A 17,238-nucleotide genomic window follows, 5' to 3' on the forward strand; every position below is an offset into this window, starting at 1 on the left:
CCAGGCTGCTGCCTGTAGACATTGCCGTTTCTGTGGCAGCATCTCTCTCCATCGTCGAGTGGTGGCGCGAGAAGAAGCGAACAGCAGCAATACGGGGCCCGCCCGAGGAGCGCCAGCCGGCCGGTCGTCATAGCCGTGAAGCGCGCACCAGGCTCGACCGACTGCCGCTCTCCGTAGCCAACGTCGTGAGCCGTGAGACAGCCGGGACTCTCTCCTCCGGCGTCGTCGTCGTGGCCCGTGCAACGGCAACTTCGAGAGGAGGCTCGCCACAGACTCTCTGCAGCGCTGTCTCATCCTTCCTGCACGCCTCGAGGGCTTCTCCACTCAGCTGCTGCAGCCGCGGGTTTTCGAACCTGGCGCCTTCGGTGCAGACCCGAGCGTGAGCGCGCCCCGTGGCAGACGCAGCCCGCCGGTCGCGTCGTCCCTAAACCGCGCCTGCCTAAAATTAAACCCCTCCGCCGCCGGCAAGCAACAGACTTCCCCCCCGGCTCAACCCTGGCTCCGCTAGCCAAGGACAACGCGCGGCTTTTCGCCGTCGCCTCGGACAGCTACGTAAGTCTTTGCTCTCAAAACGCCCTTCCGCCCACCCCGCCCCTCGCGCGCCAGGGATGCAAACATCGCGTTCACTTCTCTGCTGATGACCGGCTGCGGCAAGCGGCTGGCTGCCAGCCTGCCAATAGTACTCCATTGGCCGCGTGAGCGCGCGCACGTGCTCGCCGCTTTTTTCGGGCTCTTAGCGGCCACCAACCAGTAGACCGCGCCTGTCGCGCTTTTCCGGGACAGCTTGCCGTTTCCCGGCCGATGGGATCCGCCGTCTGAGCGTGGCTCGAATGCTGCGGGTGTCCTGCGTGCCATAGATGTCTGGCCCTTGATTAGAGTGCTGCCCGGTTTGAACACTGTCTATCCTGGAAGCCCACACGACTCCGCTGTTTGTGAAGTCTCGCGCGTCTCGCCATTGGGGCAAGAAGTCTTCGCAGACGCTTTACCTGTGGTGATTGTTACCACTTAACCATGGGCGCTTCTTCAACGTTCTTCGCAAAGTAGGATTCGTGCACATCGTCTGCAGGGACCACGTTGGGCAAGTACAGCAAGTTTCGGTATACTTGCCGAATTTCCCGTTTTCGTCTCGTTCGCGTGGCTGCTGTTGTTTACTAATGAACGATTATTATATCTTGAAGATCGATAGCTGAAGGCTTCCGCCGGGCATAGGTGATGTGTACAACAGGTTAGTGGCTTTGTTTTGGTTTTACTTTTATTTTCTCCACTGTCTGCGTGCGTAGTAATTTTCACCACCTAGAGGCAGCTACAGTTTACGGTTGGGACCTCTCTCCCAACTGTCCCTCTGTCCTTGCTTTCTCTCTCCCTGGGACCTCTGAGAGCATTGACAGAAGGAATTTCGGAAATGATAAACGTTAACGAAGAACCTTGATGTGTCCTGTAAGTGCTTAGTCCCAACTATAAGTGATGACAAAACCACAACGCTTCAGTTACGAGAACTTGTAGGAATTTTGAGCTTCAGAGACAGTCGCGACTTGTTGCTGCAGTGGCTTAGCCTGCAATGAATTGCGGCTAAAGCTCTACAGGCAGCAGCTATATGGCAGAAAAGAGGCGTGACTCACTCGCATTCTTTCCCGTATGTTCATCCTGAAGCAGCCATATCCGCTTTGCAACTTGACAGACAAAAAGTGGTCTCCCTCGCTTTTTTCCCCCGCATAATATAGTTCATCGTTTACATGGGACGGCGTGGGTATATCTAAGTAACTCGGCAGCTGCAGCTGACATTGCCAACAGATGAGCTTGATCTTCGGTCGAAGTTTGACATTTCACCGCCATTTTGCTCGCCGCGCATTCTCTCGTTTGTTGACGCGTTTTCGAAGTCAAACGCCACACGAATACGTGACCTGCAAGGGTATCAAAATTTATAAATTGAAATTCTATTGTGTCTAACTTATTTACCGCACATATTTGCGCCTGTCAAATAGCATTGTGAAAGAGCATATTCCAGGTGTTGAATTTAGCGCGCACATACCTTCAGCACACCAGGGGGCAGCACGAGCATTTGTCTACAAAATTCGGCCGACTCCAAAGGACAAAATATTCCTGGTTGTTGGAATGTGCCGGATATTTAGCTGCTGTTTCTGCGTACTCCATCCAGATTGCAATATAGGTGGACGGGCTCGAGAATAGAGGCAACGGAAGAAATGCACGCAAGCTATGCATTAAACTGAGATATGTTGCAATAGACTTCGTTAGAAGCAGCGCTTATGAATCTCCCATTCGTCTTCATTCGATGAAAGCTTTCGCAATCATCGACTACCAACTCGCCCGACCTTATAAACCTCCTGGCAACAAATGCTGGTAGAAATTGTTGTCCAGTTACCTCGGAAAAAATTAAAAGCTGAAATCAAAGTTTCAATAGATGTCAAGCGGAAATACTTGCGAACAGAACTTTGCTATCCCTCACAGGTGCATGTCTTGCTGGAAACGGCTGATGCATGGAACATTTGAAATCACTGGCACAAGGCTGTGGTCTTATAACGACGTCCCCGGCCCTGCGTTGGACAATGAAGATATTCCTTTCCCGCTCTGCATTTTTTCGCTGGAACATTTTTGTGATGAATCGTGACATGGTCTTCCACTGCCGTGTTCTCGGGAAGTTGATGGTCCGACTCGCGCGCCGGTTTTTGTACCAAGTTCAGTAGTTCCCGAAATGCACTCATTTGAGACGAGATCAATGATATTGCTAGGGAGATTCCGGCTTTGATGAGACGTAAGAGATGTTCGCCTGAAAACAGCCTGGCATGGTTACTCCATTTTTTAGGCGAATGGTGAGGCGTTACTGTGAACACACAAACGCAAGCTATCGAAATTACGCCCAGACAAGCACGCACACATAAGAGTTATTTCATTAACTCTGTATATATTTAGTATGACCTCACGCGGTTTATGTTGGATACTAATAATGGTATCATAAGTTATATAAGTCTGTAACACTTCAGGCAAGAAAGTTAGATGAGGCCAGCAGCTGTTAAGTGTCGTGCCTCGAAGCTGTTAGCTCTGTTTGGTAGCAAAAGCGAGTCCACGATTCTGCTGATCTTCGCCCGATCTTCTTTTTTTTTAGTTGTATCTCCCTTTTGCTGCTGTGTAACGTCGCGCTCTTGTCGATTCCATCTGTATCTTTTTTTCGCTGTTTTGCTACAAGCCTGCGCTATCACGCCAGCGTTCTCCTGTTGTTTCCATCGATTCATTATACTGCGGCATTTCGTGAGCCATCTGCTATAATTGAGCAAAGCACGCAGAAGTAGTGTGGTCTCATGTGCCATGGATACGCCCTCAAACAATATTTGTTTTTATTGCTTCTCTTTTTGTGTGGTGCAGTTGATGATGGTAATCGAGTTGGGCTATTTCCGTCTCTTTGTGTAGCCATTCGCCATATGTGAAGCTGTGCCAAGCCCCAGGCTGCGGCGTTTTCCTTGAAGCGAGGATAAAACAGGGATGTATTGGGAATTAGCTGCGGTGCGATCAGCTCATAGTGACGACACATTTGACTTATTATAATACGGCTGGTCGCTTCGGAGAAGAGGTGGTAGAATTAGCTTTCAAGAACACAGCGCTTTCGAGAGTGCGCTATCGGTTATCAATTTGCGATCTGTTCAAATGTGCTTAATATACTAGTTACCGCACACATCATGATGATGTTACTTACTTTGACTGTTGGAAAGCGATGAGATCACTTTAAAATTTTTCGGAAATTACTTAACGCGGTCATTCACAATATTACTGTCTCTCACGAAATGAGTTTGTGCTCATAATAGTTTTACCCGCTTCGTTCTCACCCATTACTCGGTGCGGCCTTTTCAAGCAGCTCCTTGACAGTAACGAGAAACCATTTTTTTTTTCTTCTTCGTTATAGTACACAGCGAGCCTACAATTCATCATCATCAGCCTGGTTACGCCTACTGCAGGGCAAAGGCCTCTCCCATACTTCTCGAACTACCCCGGTCATGTACAAATTATGGCCATGTTGTCCCTGCAAACTTCTTAATCTCATCCGCCCACCTAACTTTCTGCCGCCTCCTGCTACGCTTCCCTTCCCTTGGAATCCAGTCCGTAACCCTTAAGAACCATCGGTTCTTAAGGGTTCAACTAAGATGTCATTAACTCGCGTTTGCTCCCTCACCCAATCTGCTCTTTTCTTATCCCTTAACGTTACACCTCTCACTCTTCTTTCCATAGCTCGTTGCGTCGTCCTCAATTTAAGTAGAACCCTTTTCGTAAGCCTCCAGGTTTAATTACAACAGTTTAATTACAATGTTGCCTTAAACGCCCAATCTGCTCTTTTCTTATCCCTTAACGTTACACCTCTCACTCTTCTTTCCATAGCTCGTTGCGTCGTCCTCAATTTAAGTAGAACCCTTTTCGTAAGCCTCCAGGTTTAATTACAACAGTTTAATTACAATGTTGCCTTAAACGCGAAGTGGTCTGGACATTCGATAACTGCGTTTGTGTGAAATATAGTTTTAGGAAATGTCACTGCAAAAAGCAAGTAAGTGAAGGCAAGCGTGGTGGAAGCAACATATTCATGGTATTGAAGCCCGAGCAAGGACACCGAGACAGGACGAGCGCTTGTTTGGCGTGTGTCTGTGTTTGCAACATATTCATGGTATTGAAGCCCGAGCAAGGACACCGAGACAGGACGAGCGCTTGTTTGGCGTGTGTCTGTGTTTGCGCTTCAATACCATGCCGTGAATATTACCAAATTATCCCAACTGTCCACACTTCAGTGGAGGTAACTTTCTGAACTATCGTAGGCTGCATATTGTCGCAAAGACGGCTTTCAAATGTCTGCTGCCGCCTCGGCGTCCTCCGGTTTGAATACTGACGCTCCTCATTACATGTCCGGCCCATGCCCATTTCTTTTTCTTGATTTCAACTAAGATGTCATTTACCCGCGTTTGCTCCCTCACCCAATCTGCTCTTTTCTTATCCCTTAACGTTACACCTATCATTCTTCTTTCCGTAGCTCGTTGCGTCGTCCTCAATTTCAGCAGAACCCTTTTCGTAAGCCTCCAGGTTTCTGCCCCGTACGTGAGTACTGGTAAGACACAGCTGTTATGCACTTTTCTCTTGAGGGATAATGACAAGCTGGTGTTCATGATCTGAGAATCCCTGCCAAACGCACCCTAGCCCATTCTTATTCTTCTGATTATTTCAGTCTCATGATCCGGATCCGCGGTCACTACCTGTCCTAAGTAGATGTATTCCCTTACCACTTCCAGTGCCTCGCTACCTATCGTAAACTGCTGTTCTCTTCCGAGACTGTTAAACATTACTTTAGTTTTCTGCAGATAAATTTTTAGACCCACCCTTCGGCCCTTCGGCAAAGCTACAATTGCTTTGGTCCAAACTTAATAAAGGAATGATGGAAATATTCTGTTTTATAGTATTTGAGAAGACTTCCTCTGTAATGGTTAATGTTTTGTTATCTTCATATTATCGAGTTATCTTGATCACCGCAGGATATTACTTTAAATGTATGCTCTTCGTGTAGTATGCGTGGTCTACCTAAAACCCCTGTCTGTGTGCGTTACCGCCCTTCGCATTTGTCTTGTGCTGATGATTAACGTCGACGTACTGCATGTGTCAGTACACAGCACAGCTGTACATTTGTGAGCATTCTGCCGAAACGCTATACAAAGACAAGAAAGTAGGGTCTGTATATATATATATATATATATATATATATATATATATATATATATATATATATATATATATATATATATATATATATTAGTTGAAATTCAGATCGACAGGTTGCAATAGAAGCTTGCCTCGTGTACTTAACGTTATCACATCAGAAAGTGAATTCATGCTTCTGAGAGCAACGAACAGTTTAATTACAATGTTGCCTTAAACGCGAAGTGGTCTGGACATTCGATAACTGCGTTTGTGTGAAATATAGTTTTAGGAAATGTCACTGCAAAAAGCAAGTAAGTGAAGGCAAGCGTGGTGGAAGCAACATATTCATGGTATTGAAGCCCGAGCAAGGACACCGAGACAGGACGAGCGCTTGTTTGGCGTGTGTCTGTGTTTGCGCTTCAATACCATGCCGTGAATATTACCAAATTATCCCAACTGTCCACACTTCAGTGGAGGTAACTTTCTGAACTATCGTAGGCTGCATATTGTCGCAAAGGCGGCTTTCAAATGTCTGCTGCCGCCTCGGCGTCCTCCGGTTTGAATACTGACGCTATCGGAGCAAGGCGACGGTACAAGACCCTGCAAATAAGTGAGATTCTCTCCTCCGACAGGCGACCCTGTAAGCGCCTCGGAGGGTAATGCATCCCGAGAAGTCTGCCATGGTGACTCCGCTGCCCCAGACGCCTACCCTGGTGCTCATTGACGGAAGCTGCTCTCTGCTGAGCCGACAAGTGAGCGTGAATCTTCCAAAAGCGGAACCCCTTGCAACACCCCAGTCGGCATGCGCAAGTTAACTCGCTTTCTTTCCTGGGCTGCCGTTGCTACCTAACAAGTACTTGCATGCAGGAAAGCTCCAACATATACTTGTGTGAATCCGATGTAGCCCTGAGTGATTTCAAACCACCGGTGACCGACGTCGTGGCCAGCCTTCGACATGAACACGGCCCGTACGTGGCGTGCTTCGCTTTTCACTTTTTCATCATCGCCGTCTATCGTGCTCATCTTTCTTTCTCTCTTGCCATCTTTCAACCTCCAAGTGTCTGGCTAGAGGTATGCACCCTAGGTTGACCACACCTTCTGCCCTCGTTATCTACAAAAATTTTATCTCTCTGACCACTGCGGCTGACGACTCTGCCGTGGAGCGCTCGATTCTCATACGCGCACGATGACTCGGAGCAGCTCGAGATTGAGCGCGAGTCATCATCAAGAAAACCATGCACGTGCCGAAGATTCTCGCTGACGGAGTAGGTTCGACCCAGAGGAGCGACAGGCCCTAGTCCATGTTTGCGGAAGGAGTTACGACCTCGTTTATCTCCAGTCTCCGGCAAACTGCCGATACCTGAAACCCTGCCATTCGCGATGCCCATCTAACCGTCTTGCTAAAAACTCACCATTGACTTCTTTTTTCCCCCATTCAGCGGGGCTTGAGTGCCGTCGACCGTTGACGGCGTGTTGCATGCAACATATGCGGCTGCTTCTAGGAGCCGCACATAATGCTTTATCACGCATGTCTAACACACCAATATTGATTAAGTTCACTTGCCGCGGGGAACTGACTTCTGCAGCGCCAAAGCATACATAATCGTAAACACATGTAAAGTGCGTCTTAAACACACACACACACACACAAGAAAAAAAACATACGGTAAGCTTACAAACCTGCAGTCCGTGTAAGCCGAAAGTGCGTACCATGTGCGCTGTGTAAATTCGTGTAAGCCTGCAGTCCGGGTGTACAAGCAAGAGCCTGAAAGGCAGCTGCAATGTGCGAAACGGTGCATACGTATATTTCGGATGCGGGGCGAAATGCACAGATTTACTTGCACTCATCAGCATTGGTCGAACAAGGAATGACTCGGACCGGCATGAAAGAGGTTGAGTGGATACCTGCACGTACTCGGACTGCAGCCAACGTTTCGACCAGGGGTCTTGTTTTGAACCTGGCGAAGACAAGGGTCTCCTTGTCGAAACGTTGGCACCAATCTGAGGCAGCCCTTGTTTTACCACTGTTGATCGCTTCAAGCCTCCATCTTCCTGTGGAGAACTGTCTTGCGTGAACATTGCTTGCGGCTGATTCTTATTCTTTTTGCCAGCGCTCTGTTGATGATTTTCGGCCACCTTTTATAGCTCAAATGTGAAGGTTCTGGAGAGTTCCTCTCTACAAAAAAAAATTTAAGAAAGGCATCAAAGAGAAACCAGTAGCACTGTGAAAGGGGTTAGCAAAGAAGCATGTGTATGGAAACGTCCGCTTGTCAAAACATCCGCTCGGGGCTGAGCTCCGCTGTTGTTTATCTTTATAGCTATTTTTTTTCCTAGGGGGTGGAAGGGGGGCGCAAAGCTACCTCGTCTAGAGCAACTTGTGTGGTGGGCCGGGGAGACTTGCGAAGCCTCTTCACCTACGTCGCGCGTTACAAGCTCGCTCAAGAGCAACGTGACCAGAGCCGGTATACAATGTGAGTGGCAGCGTGCGCGGAGCGAAGCTCGGACCACGGACGAAGCGCAAATAGAAATCTCACTAGAATAGCATCGTTACGTCATGCCGACCCAGTTCTCTCCATTGTCAGCCGTTGTGCACGTGTTGTTTTCTGCCCGAATCGATAGCATATTATGCAATAACTCGTCGCGCAGTGTGGAGGCTTTCTGGCGTTCATTCTCTAAATTAAGCAACAGTACGGTCGCATGGTCAGATTTCCAGCTAAACTTCTTGAATTGGTCATTAGTTTAGATACCTAAGTGTTCGTGACGCAAATTCACAGCTCGAAAACTCCACAAGACGGGACAGGAAGAACGGAATTGAAGACGAAAGGAAGCTAGTCTGATGCCATACCTTGCTGCTGTATACATTGTCGTTGGAAACGAGTAGTGCCACCCCCACAAAGCTCTCCATTGTCTTCTTTCTTTCTTTCTTTCTTTGTGTTTTTATTGTCTCTGTTTTAAAGGAAGGGGGGTATGGACGGTGACAAGCGGGAAGCGTTGCATAACCATGAAACTGACTTGTATTTGGCCCTTTTGCCCGATTGTTTTTCACAAATCCGGCCATCTCCCGAAACACGAACGAGAATGCAATGCAAACAGTACGCGTATCTACGATTCGAACAGGTGGTACTCTCAGCAGATATTTCATTTTTCGGATGCAACATTCCAATTTTTCCGGTCTATTTCTGGCCGTTTCGTATCCGTTCATTTGGGGCTCGTCTCTAGATGGACGTCCGCGCTCGTTTGCCCGAATTCTTCTGGTCACCCCGCGGGTCCAGTGGGTGTTGTAAAAGCTCCGTTCGCAGAGGTTGAACAGACGCTCGCTGTGCCCAGCCAATGCGAGTGTTGCCCCGGGGCGAAGCCGGTCTTCCCGGTGGTCTCTTGACGGGCGCACACTGCAGACTCGCGTCGCCAAACTTTCCGCTGTCTGGCGGGAGAGAGAAAGCTCTGCTGCTCTTTCTCCATTAGCGCCGCGCCTGATAGAGAGACCCGAGACGAGATGTGTAGGAGAGTTTAAAAGCAGCTGGCACGCAGCTCGTGATGGAACGCTCCTTTCTTGGCGAGGGGAATGTTCCCTGCCCGCGGTCGTCGGCTGCGGCATTGCGCTTCCTCGACAGCGTCACAATGGACGACAACAGACTCTAACGCGGTTGTTTCTCAGAAGACATTTGCGTGACCCTTAAATTAAAGCTGAGAACGATTAAGAGCTGGGCCCGTATTCACACGAAGCTTTTGCGCAAAGATTGTTCGTAAGAGCAAATTCAGTCCAATCCTGATGCTGGGCATACTATTAGGGAAAGCGACCGGCCAAGATGCAAGGTCTGTTATGAACGAAAATCTTCGGGAATTCCGCCCGTGATCCTTTCGACTGCACATTCATTATTCGCGCCGGCGTATTCCTAGGAAACTGTGCGGCAATCACTGACCAGCTCATCAATAAACTAAAATTTCCAAATTGACCTTTGAAATTATTTTCCTAAGTGAACGTATGTTGCGACTGCGAAATCGAAGCCGGTCAATGGTAAAGGCATGCCCATCTTACAGGAAGCCGGCCGCTGCTTCACCAGCTTCGAGATATTCGATCAAAATTCTTCCGCGAGGTGTACATTCGTGTTTCGCGTAATCTGTGTCCCGCAGTGTGCAAAGAAGGCTTCGAGGTAATATTGCATGTAAAGCCAATGACCGAAATTTCGCCGTGGTGTTTACTGACAGATATCTCGAAAATAATGGCATTGTCTCCGCACGCCTTCTAAGTCCATATCTCGAGCACTGGTTGGCTTCGATGACGAAACAGCGATTTGAACGTAACATATTGAATTCAAAGGTTAGTGAAATGTTAAAAAAATAAGTTAAATTATGGGGTTTTACGTGCCAAAACCACTTTCTGATTATGAGGCACGCCGTAGTGGAGGACTCCGGAAATTTCGACCACCTGGGGTTCTTTAACGTGCACCTAAATCTAAGTACACGGGTGTTTTCGCATTTCGCCCCCATCGAAATGCGGCCGCCGTGGCCGGGATTCGATCCCGCGACCTCGTGTTCAGCAGCCTAACACCATAGCCACTGAGCAACCACGGCGGGTTTAGTGAAATGTAGGTAGTCAAAAAGTGAATCGGTGAGCATCGCGCAGTCCCAAATGTAAAAAAAAATTAATTTAAAAAACTTGAATTCTAGCATTTTGCGTGCCAAAAATGCGACCTGATTACGAGACACGCTGTAGTGTTGGACTACGGAGTAACTTTGACCACCTGGGATACCTTAAATAGCTCCCAATACACGGTGTACAAGGGCGCTTTTGCAAATTGGGCCGGGATCTCATCCTGTGACCTCGTGCTTTGCAGCGCAACACCAAAGCCACTAAACGACCATGGCGGCCTGCTCAAACGTATTCCAACGCAAACAACGTGTTGCTGATAAGATAACCTCCTTACTTCTCCTTCACCTTTATTAAAATTTACTTGAAATCTTCGGTAGAACATTGTAGGCATAATTCGCTCCTATACGTTAGGTCGTCCATGCGCCAAGGTTCAATGGCCTCGGCGCATGTTTAAATATGTTTAAACGATGGTTCGAGGCTATATATGGGGAAGTGGAAGGAAATCAGACTAAGTATGAGTCAGTATTTAAGCTTATGTGATTTAGAATCATTATGTAATCACTATGTGAGTTAAGTCTCTCAGTAATACCTTTACATCTGTAAATGCGGTTCAACGAACAGTGACGAATGCACATAGTGAAAGACGTACGTCGGATGAGGGCTTTCCCGTCTTGCCCCTTGCTGCGTTTCTACCTGTTCACATAGCAACGTCCTGGAGCGATCGTTTTACTATAGCGTTGAAAACAATGCGCCTTACAACGACCTTTAGATCTGTTTCTTTTGTTCACTTTGTTTTTTGTTGGCGGTGCTATGAGCTTCGAAAAGACCAAGTTGAACAAATTCACGGTGTTCCTCAGAACGCGGAAGCCCGGCTCGCAACTTTCATTGCGCGAGGCATGAGAATGTCGGCAGACAGTCGTCTTAGTGGCATCGGCAAGGCGAATGCTACCTCTCTATTCCTTTCTTTTTTTTTTCTATAGAACTGCTGGCCGGCCCGACAACAAATCTTCGTGGTCGTCGTACCAGGTGTATTTCATTAACAATGAAAGAGGGGGTTATAGCGGAGTAGAAGTGCGTAAATTTCGGCGGCCACTTATATGTGCCACCGTGCATATACGAAGTGCCATAGATGGTGCTCTACCTGTGTGCAGTGGCAGTAAGGCAATATTTGTTATTGTTTAATAACTGCCGACAGACGGGAAGGTATAGGCTGTAAGTCAATGCCGTCCGCAAAAACTAGGGTAGATTCCGCGTATGCTCTATATAAAGCATTTTCATTTTGTCCTCCAGTCTGTTTGGCTGCTACTGTAGTATGGACTGTTGTTTTACGCGACAATAATTTTTGCCTGCGATCCTTGCGAACTGGGTCCACCCAAGTTTTACAGTCCCCCAGTGCACCAGGGCAAATGCATGGCCGTCGTTCGATGTAGCCCTCGTCGCGAGGTTTTATCACGTTAGTGTTTGAAACTACAAGCCTCTACGTCAAATTTACATTCATAATATGCAGGCCATGGCAGTGCCAATAACGAAAAGGATATTTGTAAAGCGGACTGTTGAGTCATTTACCACTGCTTTGTTTGAGCACCCCATCGAAAACCCCATATGCCCTGTTGTCGCATATCCAGTAATCGCGTATGGACATATCAATGTCCTATATAAAACATCGGGCAGAACTCGTGTACGATGGCTAGCCGAGTGTGCGAATAGCCGAAATGCGTCATGCATGAGGCGTGCATCTGCAGCCGGGCCCCTCTCTCGCGCTTTCCTCCGAACACACTCGCCTTCTGGCGCCACCGCCGTGAAGTCCGCGTGGCACACATACAGTGACCCAAGTTGGCGTCAAAGAGGTTCACATAAGAGAGGCACATACACACGCGAACGGCCCACATTTTGAATGCTCTTAGCATTCTTTGGGAACTTCGTCCAGATTGCGTCATGTCTCTACGTGTGTTCGCGCCTAACCGCCATCTTGGGTCACTCGTAGTCCATGGACAAATGGGTAGGGCACCGGGCTGCTGTTGTGGGAGAACCAGGTTCAAAACCAATCGTCGCCCTCACTCCCTTTCTTTCTCGCGCCGCAGGACACCGAGTCATCGTCGCCTCCGGGATCCCCTCCCGCGGGGTCCAAGAAGGCGCCGGGATGCTCGTGGCGCGACCAGTGGCGCATCGGGGCGCTGATGGGCGCCTCGGTGGTGTCACTCTACTGCTGCGTCTTCTGGCTCATCTACGCGCTCTCCATGGAGGGCGGTCGGCGGCCGGGACTCTTCCTGTCGGCCACCTGCCTGCTGCTGCTCGTCGCGCTCGGCGTGACGCTGCTCTCCATCCGCAAGCTGTGCGACCTGCTCGCGCCGGCGCCGGTGCCCGTCTGACCCGTCAGCCCTGAGCCGCTGCCTAGCGCCGGCGCGCTGTCCGACGACAGCGCCGTGTAAAGCCCCTGGTGGCACCGAGAGCAGTGGCCTACCTCATCAAGGATATTACGTCACGCGTAGGCGCGCGTATGCGCTTACGCGATCCCTGAGAACGTGGAGTGCGGTTTCCTGCTGCAAACACTAAGCTCTCAGTACCCGTCTAGTGAACGGAATGTTATTATTCACCTCGGCATGGGCTGTCACGTTTTGTGCACGTTGTGAATGGTGGATAATTTGTATTTTCGCCGGTCCAAACATCTAAAAAGAAGACGTGAGCCATGGGAGCACCGACGACAGAAACCTCACACTGAGCTCCGGGGCTCATATATTGTTGCTCTAGGCCCCTCTTTTATCAAAAACGAAGAAGGAAAGCATCCTCAAGTAGAGTAGAAAATATTGAAGCGCAACCAAAGCGCTTTCCTCGAGCGTCTACCAGAGAATTCAATTTATTTGCAGTAGGGAGCTTTGGACACTCGCACTCGTCTGCTGAACTGCTTACTTCAGGGAGCTCTGTTAATAGCTTACCTTCATCAGGAGCAGCTTTTCACAGTTCAGCCACCATATATGCCCGAGCCCTCGAGGAGGGTTCTAAACCGTCTGTGTCTTGCAGACAAATGGTGAGACATGTCGCTTGCATCGTGACGCTACAGCCACATTACTCTCAACTCATTCGTGCGGACGCATCCTGTGCCACGCCATGCGAGCCACCTCCGCGGAATTGTGCCAGCCTGCATGCGCGGGCTCGAAGTGAGAGTCTTGGTATTGTGGATTACCGTCGTGGTCTATTTCAACTTGTCTCTGTGGACGTGAATAACTCTTCGAACTTTTGCATGAATTCGCTTCTTTGCGGACAAGTTTTACAAAGGGCACTGTTTCATACATATTCGCCCAACCGCTTCGCGCGTGTGTACATTGCCATTTGATTCAGTGGTTTGTAGCCAGCCCTGCATGCCACGGCACCCTTACAGCTAGTTATCTCTCAGGCGCGATCCCAACTTCTAAAGGGTGCTGCGAACCGCGCTTTCTGCAAAGACACAATACGGCGCGAAACGATCGCCGTGCAGTTGAGATGCGGTCACTACTCACGTACAACCACTTCTTAATACTACACCGACTCGCTACTTTGGAATACGCGCACAACTGGCGAAATACGTTTGACCGGCGTGCGCGAGGCTGCACGTTGTCGAGACAATGAAATCGACATAATTTGCGAACTATACAAGATTACTCATTTGGCGGTAAGAACACGTAAGATAAAATGCTGATCTTCCGTGCACTTCCGTGGGTGATTCTTGATATCTTTTTCTCCCTTGGCATATGGCTCGGGCAGCGTCTGTGACGCTTGACCACACACTTATGCAATCTTGCGACACCTTTTTTTCTTTGCCGATGTGCCTACCCTGCTTTACCGCTCAAAAATGGGGTCAATGACGGATCTTGCCTATACTGATGCAATCGCATGTGGCTTGGCTCAGATATATAACGAAATTACAAGAGAGCAAAACGGAGAGAAGTGGCGAACGTATGTTCTGGAGGGCCCTGTTAAGCGTTTGCTAAGGTAGTTGCAGTACCAAAAAAATGTAGAGGCGCGGCACTACAGCATGAAGCTGAATTCAATAAAATAGCGAGCAAACGAAATGAACAAAGCAAGTTTTCTCACGACGACTCTAACGGATGCGATGGCTCATATGAGAGCTATACATGCCATCTGCAAGCACTGGCAGCGCAATGCCCGCTCTGTGGCGGCCTCCCTTCTCGTCTGTCAAACGTATTTTTGTCTCGATTCTTGACTTCGACAATGTGTGCCAGCATAGCAGCCTTGTGTGAGAGACGCATGTTCGTCACCGGCACGTACGAACGCGCTTTTAACTCAAAGTACACGCCGACTGCTATAAACTGGACAGATCGCGAAGCTGGAAGCGTCTTGGTGCTGGCCGCGGAGGCGGCCAAGTGATGTACATGTCTATACTGTGGTACCAATAACAATATATACGTTTTACTCTCATGATGCTACGACTGTGACCTTATAATGTCTTTGTACAGAAAAATGAAATACCTTGCCAAGGTGTAAGAGCTGCGTTCAGCTTGCAACTACACGAACCATCTGCAGAACTATCGGGAATCGCCGCTCATAACTTTTAGCCTGAAAATATCGTCAGCGACGGGGTACATGCGATATAATCGCCTCGCGTGTGTTTCCGTTTCCTGAGTGTCACTTGGGTGGAGGAAGCCTCTGGAGTCTTCGGGCCGTGGTGGCCCTAACGCCTCCCGTAACCTAAACCTGTGGGCACCTCCTGAGGACCCTGTTAACTTTCCGATGTTCTCTGCCACAGCGTCTGCAGCGAATGCCCGTCATCCACTGCGACTGTTTCTAGCGAGAAAGATGCGAATGAGGAGAAGGTGGCGAGTTCACTTGGAAAATGCGTGCGAGGAAGCAAGCGCTATTTCTGTACACATGTTTTGGAGGTTGCACCTGATATCCTGTGAAATTGTGGGTGGCATTGCTACGTTGAAGGACTTTTAGCTGCGACATACGTGCACATCCGTGCACCACAATGTGAAGCCACCTGCAGCCATTCTTCGTTATTCATTGGGCACCACTGCAAGACCTTGAGCTATTATATTAAGCTCAGGAAATGAAAGCCGATGCTGGAACGCGGAGGACACGTTGCTTTTCGACAGCATGGTTCGTGGAATTACACAGAGGTCGCTGTCACCATTTCTTGACTTGTGTTGACTCGCGATGCTTCATGGCATGAAAAAGTTACGCAGTGTTTAACCTACTGCAGCATTAACTGTTTAGAGTAAGGCTTGTTAAAGGTTTACTCCTCAGGTGTGACATGTTTATCTTCATCATGAGTCATTTGTGAAGGTCGCCAGAAAACTGTTTGTCCCAACCCGCGCATCGATCACGATTACATGACGTGTGGCTATCACTGGCCATGATCGTCATCATTGGGGAACGCACATTAACTGGATAAAAAGTACATGACATTCTGAAGCAGCAGAAGCTTGATATGGCGAGTTGGTTTAACATACTTGAAAATAAATGAACGCTACAAAGACGCGGACTAAAAGAAGAACATGTACGACGGACAGGCGCTACATGTTCGTACACGTTAGTCAGCGTCTTTGTAGCGCTCATTTCTTTTCTTCAAGTAAATGGCATTCGTCGCGACCGGCGGCTTGCTCGCTTCCAGAGCCCATGAGAGCGAGTATGTAGGAAAGAGAGGAACCATATAATATAGCCGTCTTTGTTGTCCTGGTCGGCAATAAATAGTTGCATGACATATCCGTGATGTTGCTAGCTTAACCCTCCGTATTATCTCATAATTGGTTGTTCACGATCATCTTCGCGCTGCAAAATACCGCGCTTGCAGGCCACTATTGTATTGGTCAGTTTGGTTTGGTTTGGTTTGGTGTGGTTTGGTTTTCCTTCAACGATGCCGCACACCCACTGCAGGAGATTGACCAAAATTTGGATTATATTAGGAAACTTCTGTTAATACTAAAATTGGTAAACTTATCAAGTGAAAATGAATAAGAATAACGTATGAAGAACTTAAGAATATCTCCCTGATCCAACTATATATTCCTCCATGGCTGAGCAAACATTTCTGTGGCAGTTTCCAGCAGAGGAGGCTCATGCAGTATGGTGATGACACCGTCCTTTCTTTTTTCTCTATCGGATTTGCAGTTAGATAAACGCAAGATTGACAAGTTAGAGTAAGCTAGCTCACTTTTCTGCAACTCGCAAGGTGACGCCAGCACGATACCAAGTGGACAGCACGAGCACGTTTTTCATACTAAATGTGGAGGCATGGACAATTTATATATGGAAGAGCAGCGCAGGGATTTAAGACATACCAAATGGAGGAATGAGCTGATAAAAGTAGAGGAACGACGAGAGCCCAAAATATATTTACGTGTTCCTGTGCTGTTGTTATTTTTTGCCTGAGTACAACAACTCGTTTGCAGCTATAGGCCAACGCAAACCTGGTCTGGCCGACTGTCTCCCGATCATATTCGCTGTGGGATTGGCCTTGGCAGCCGCTTCCACAGCAGTAACGCAATACATGGACGGAGCATGGTAAGATGCTACCAAGGAATTTAGACGCTCCGCGACAGCGGAACGCTGGTGTAATGTTCCGTATTCGCATACGTGCGCACTCTGTCAATGGACAAAGGTATACCATTGATGGCCTGGCTATTGCATTTCGCAAACCGGGCTGTGACGCGCGTTATGCAAGAGCTGCCGTCGTATCGGCCTTCCCCTCCTTAACTGTGTCCTTGCTGAACGGTTGCACGCGAATCGAATCTCATTTTCCGCAAAACGGCGTCATGCCGTAGGGGAAATCTTCGAACGCTGTTCCTAAGATGTTGCAAGACGGAAAGCGTGTACGAAGTTACCGCCAACATAGTTTTCGTTTCCCAGTTGTCTGAAAACGCCGGTTACCGGATGTGAGCGTTTGCTTGCACTAACCGCCTCTGCCAAAGCTATCCAATTAAGTCTGACCTTTGTTTCCTTTTCTTTCGTTTTTCAAATGGAAACGAAGA

General features: G+C 48.5%; 1 protein-coding gene across 1 annotated transcript; it reads left to right on the forward strand.

Moving 5' to 3' along the window:
* The first annotated feature begins 50 nt into the window (after window positions 1–50).
* LOC129387627 (uncharacterized) lies at window positions 51–14,689 on the forward strand. The gene is made up of 3 exons (XM_055076871.2): window positions 51–552; window positions 6,315–6,434; window positions 12,355–14,689. The coding sequence occupies exons 2-3, from the start codon at window positions 6,342–6,344 to the stop codon at window positions 12,640–12,642; spliced, it is 381 nt and encodes a 126-aa protein (XP_054932846.1). The 5' UTR covers window positions 51–552; window positions 6,315–6,341; the 3' UTR covers window positions 12,643–14,689.
* Window positions 14,690–17,238: the final 2,549 nt, after the last annotated feature.

The sequence above is a fragment of the Dermacentor andersoni genome, chromosome 2 (genome assembly GCF_023375885.2).
Source record: "Dermacentor andersoni chromosome 2, qqDerAnde1_hic_scaffold, whole genome shotgun sequence".
Lineage (NCBI taxonomy): Eukaryota > Metazoa > Arthropoda > Arachnida > Ixodida > Ixodidae > Dermacentor > Dermacentor andersoni.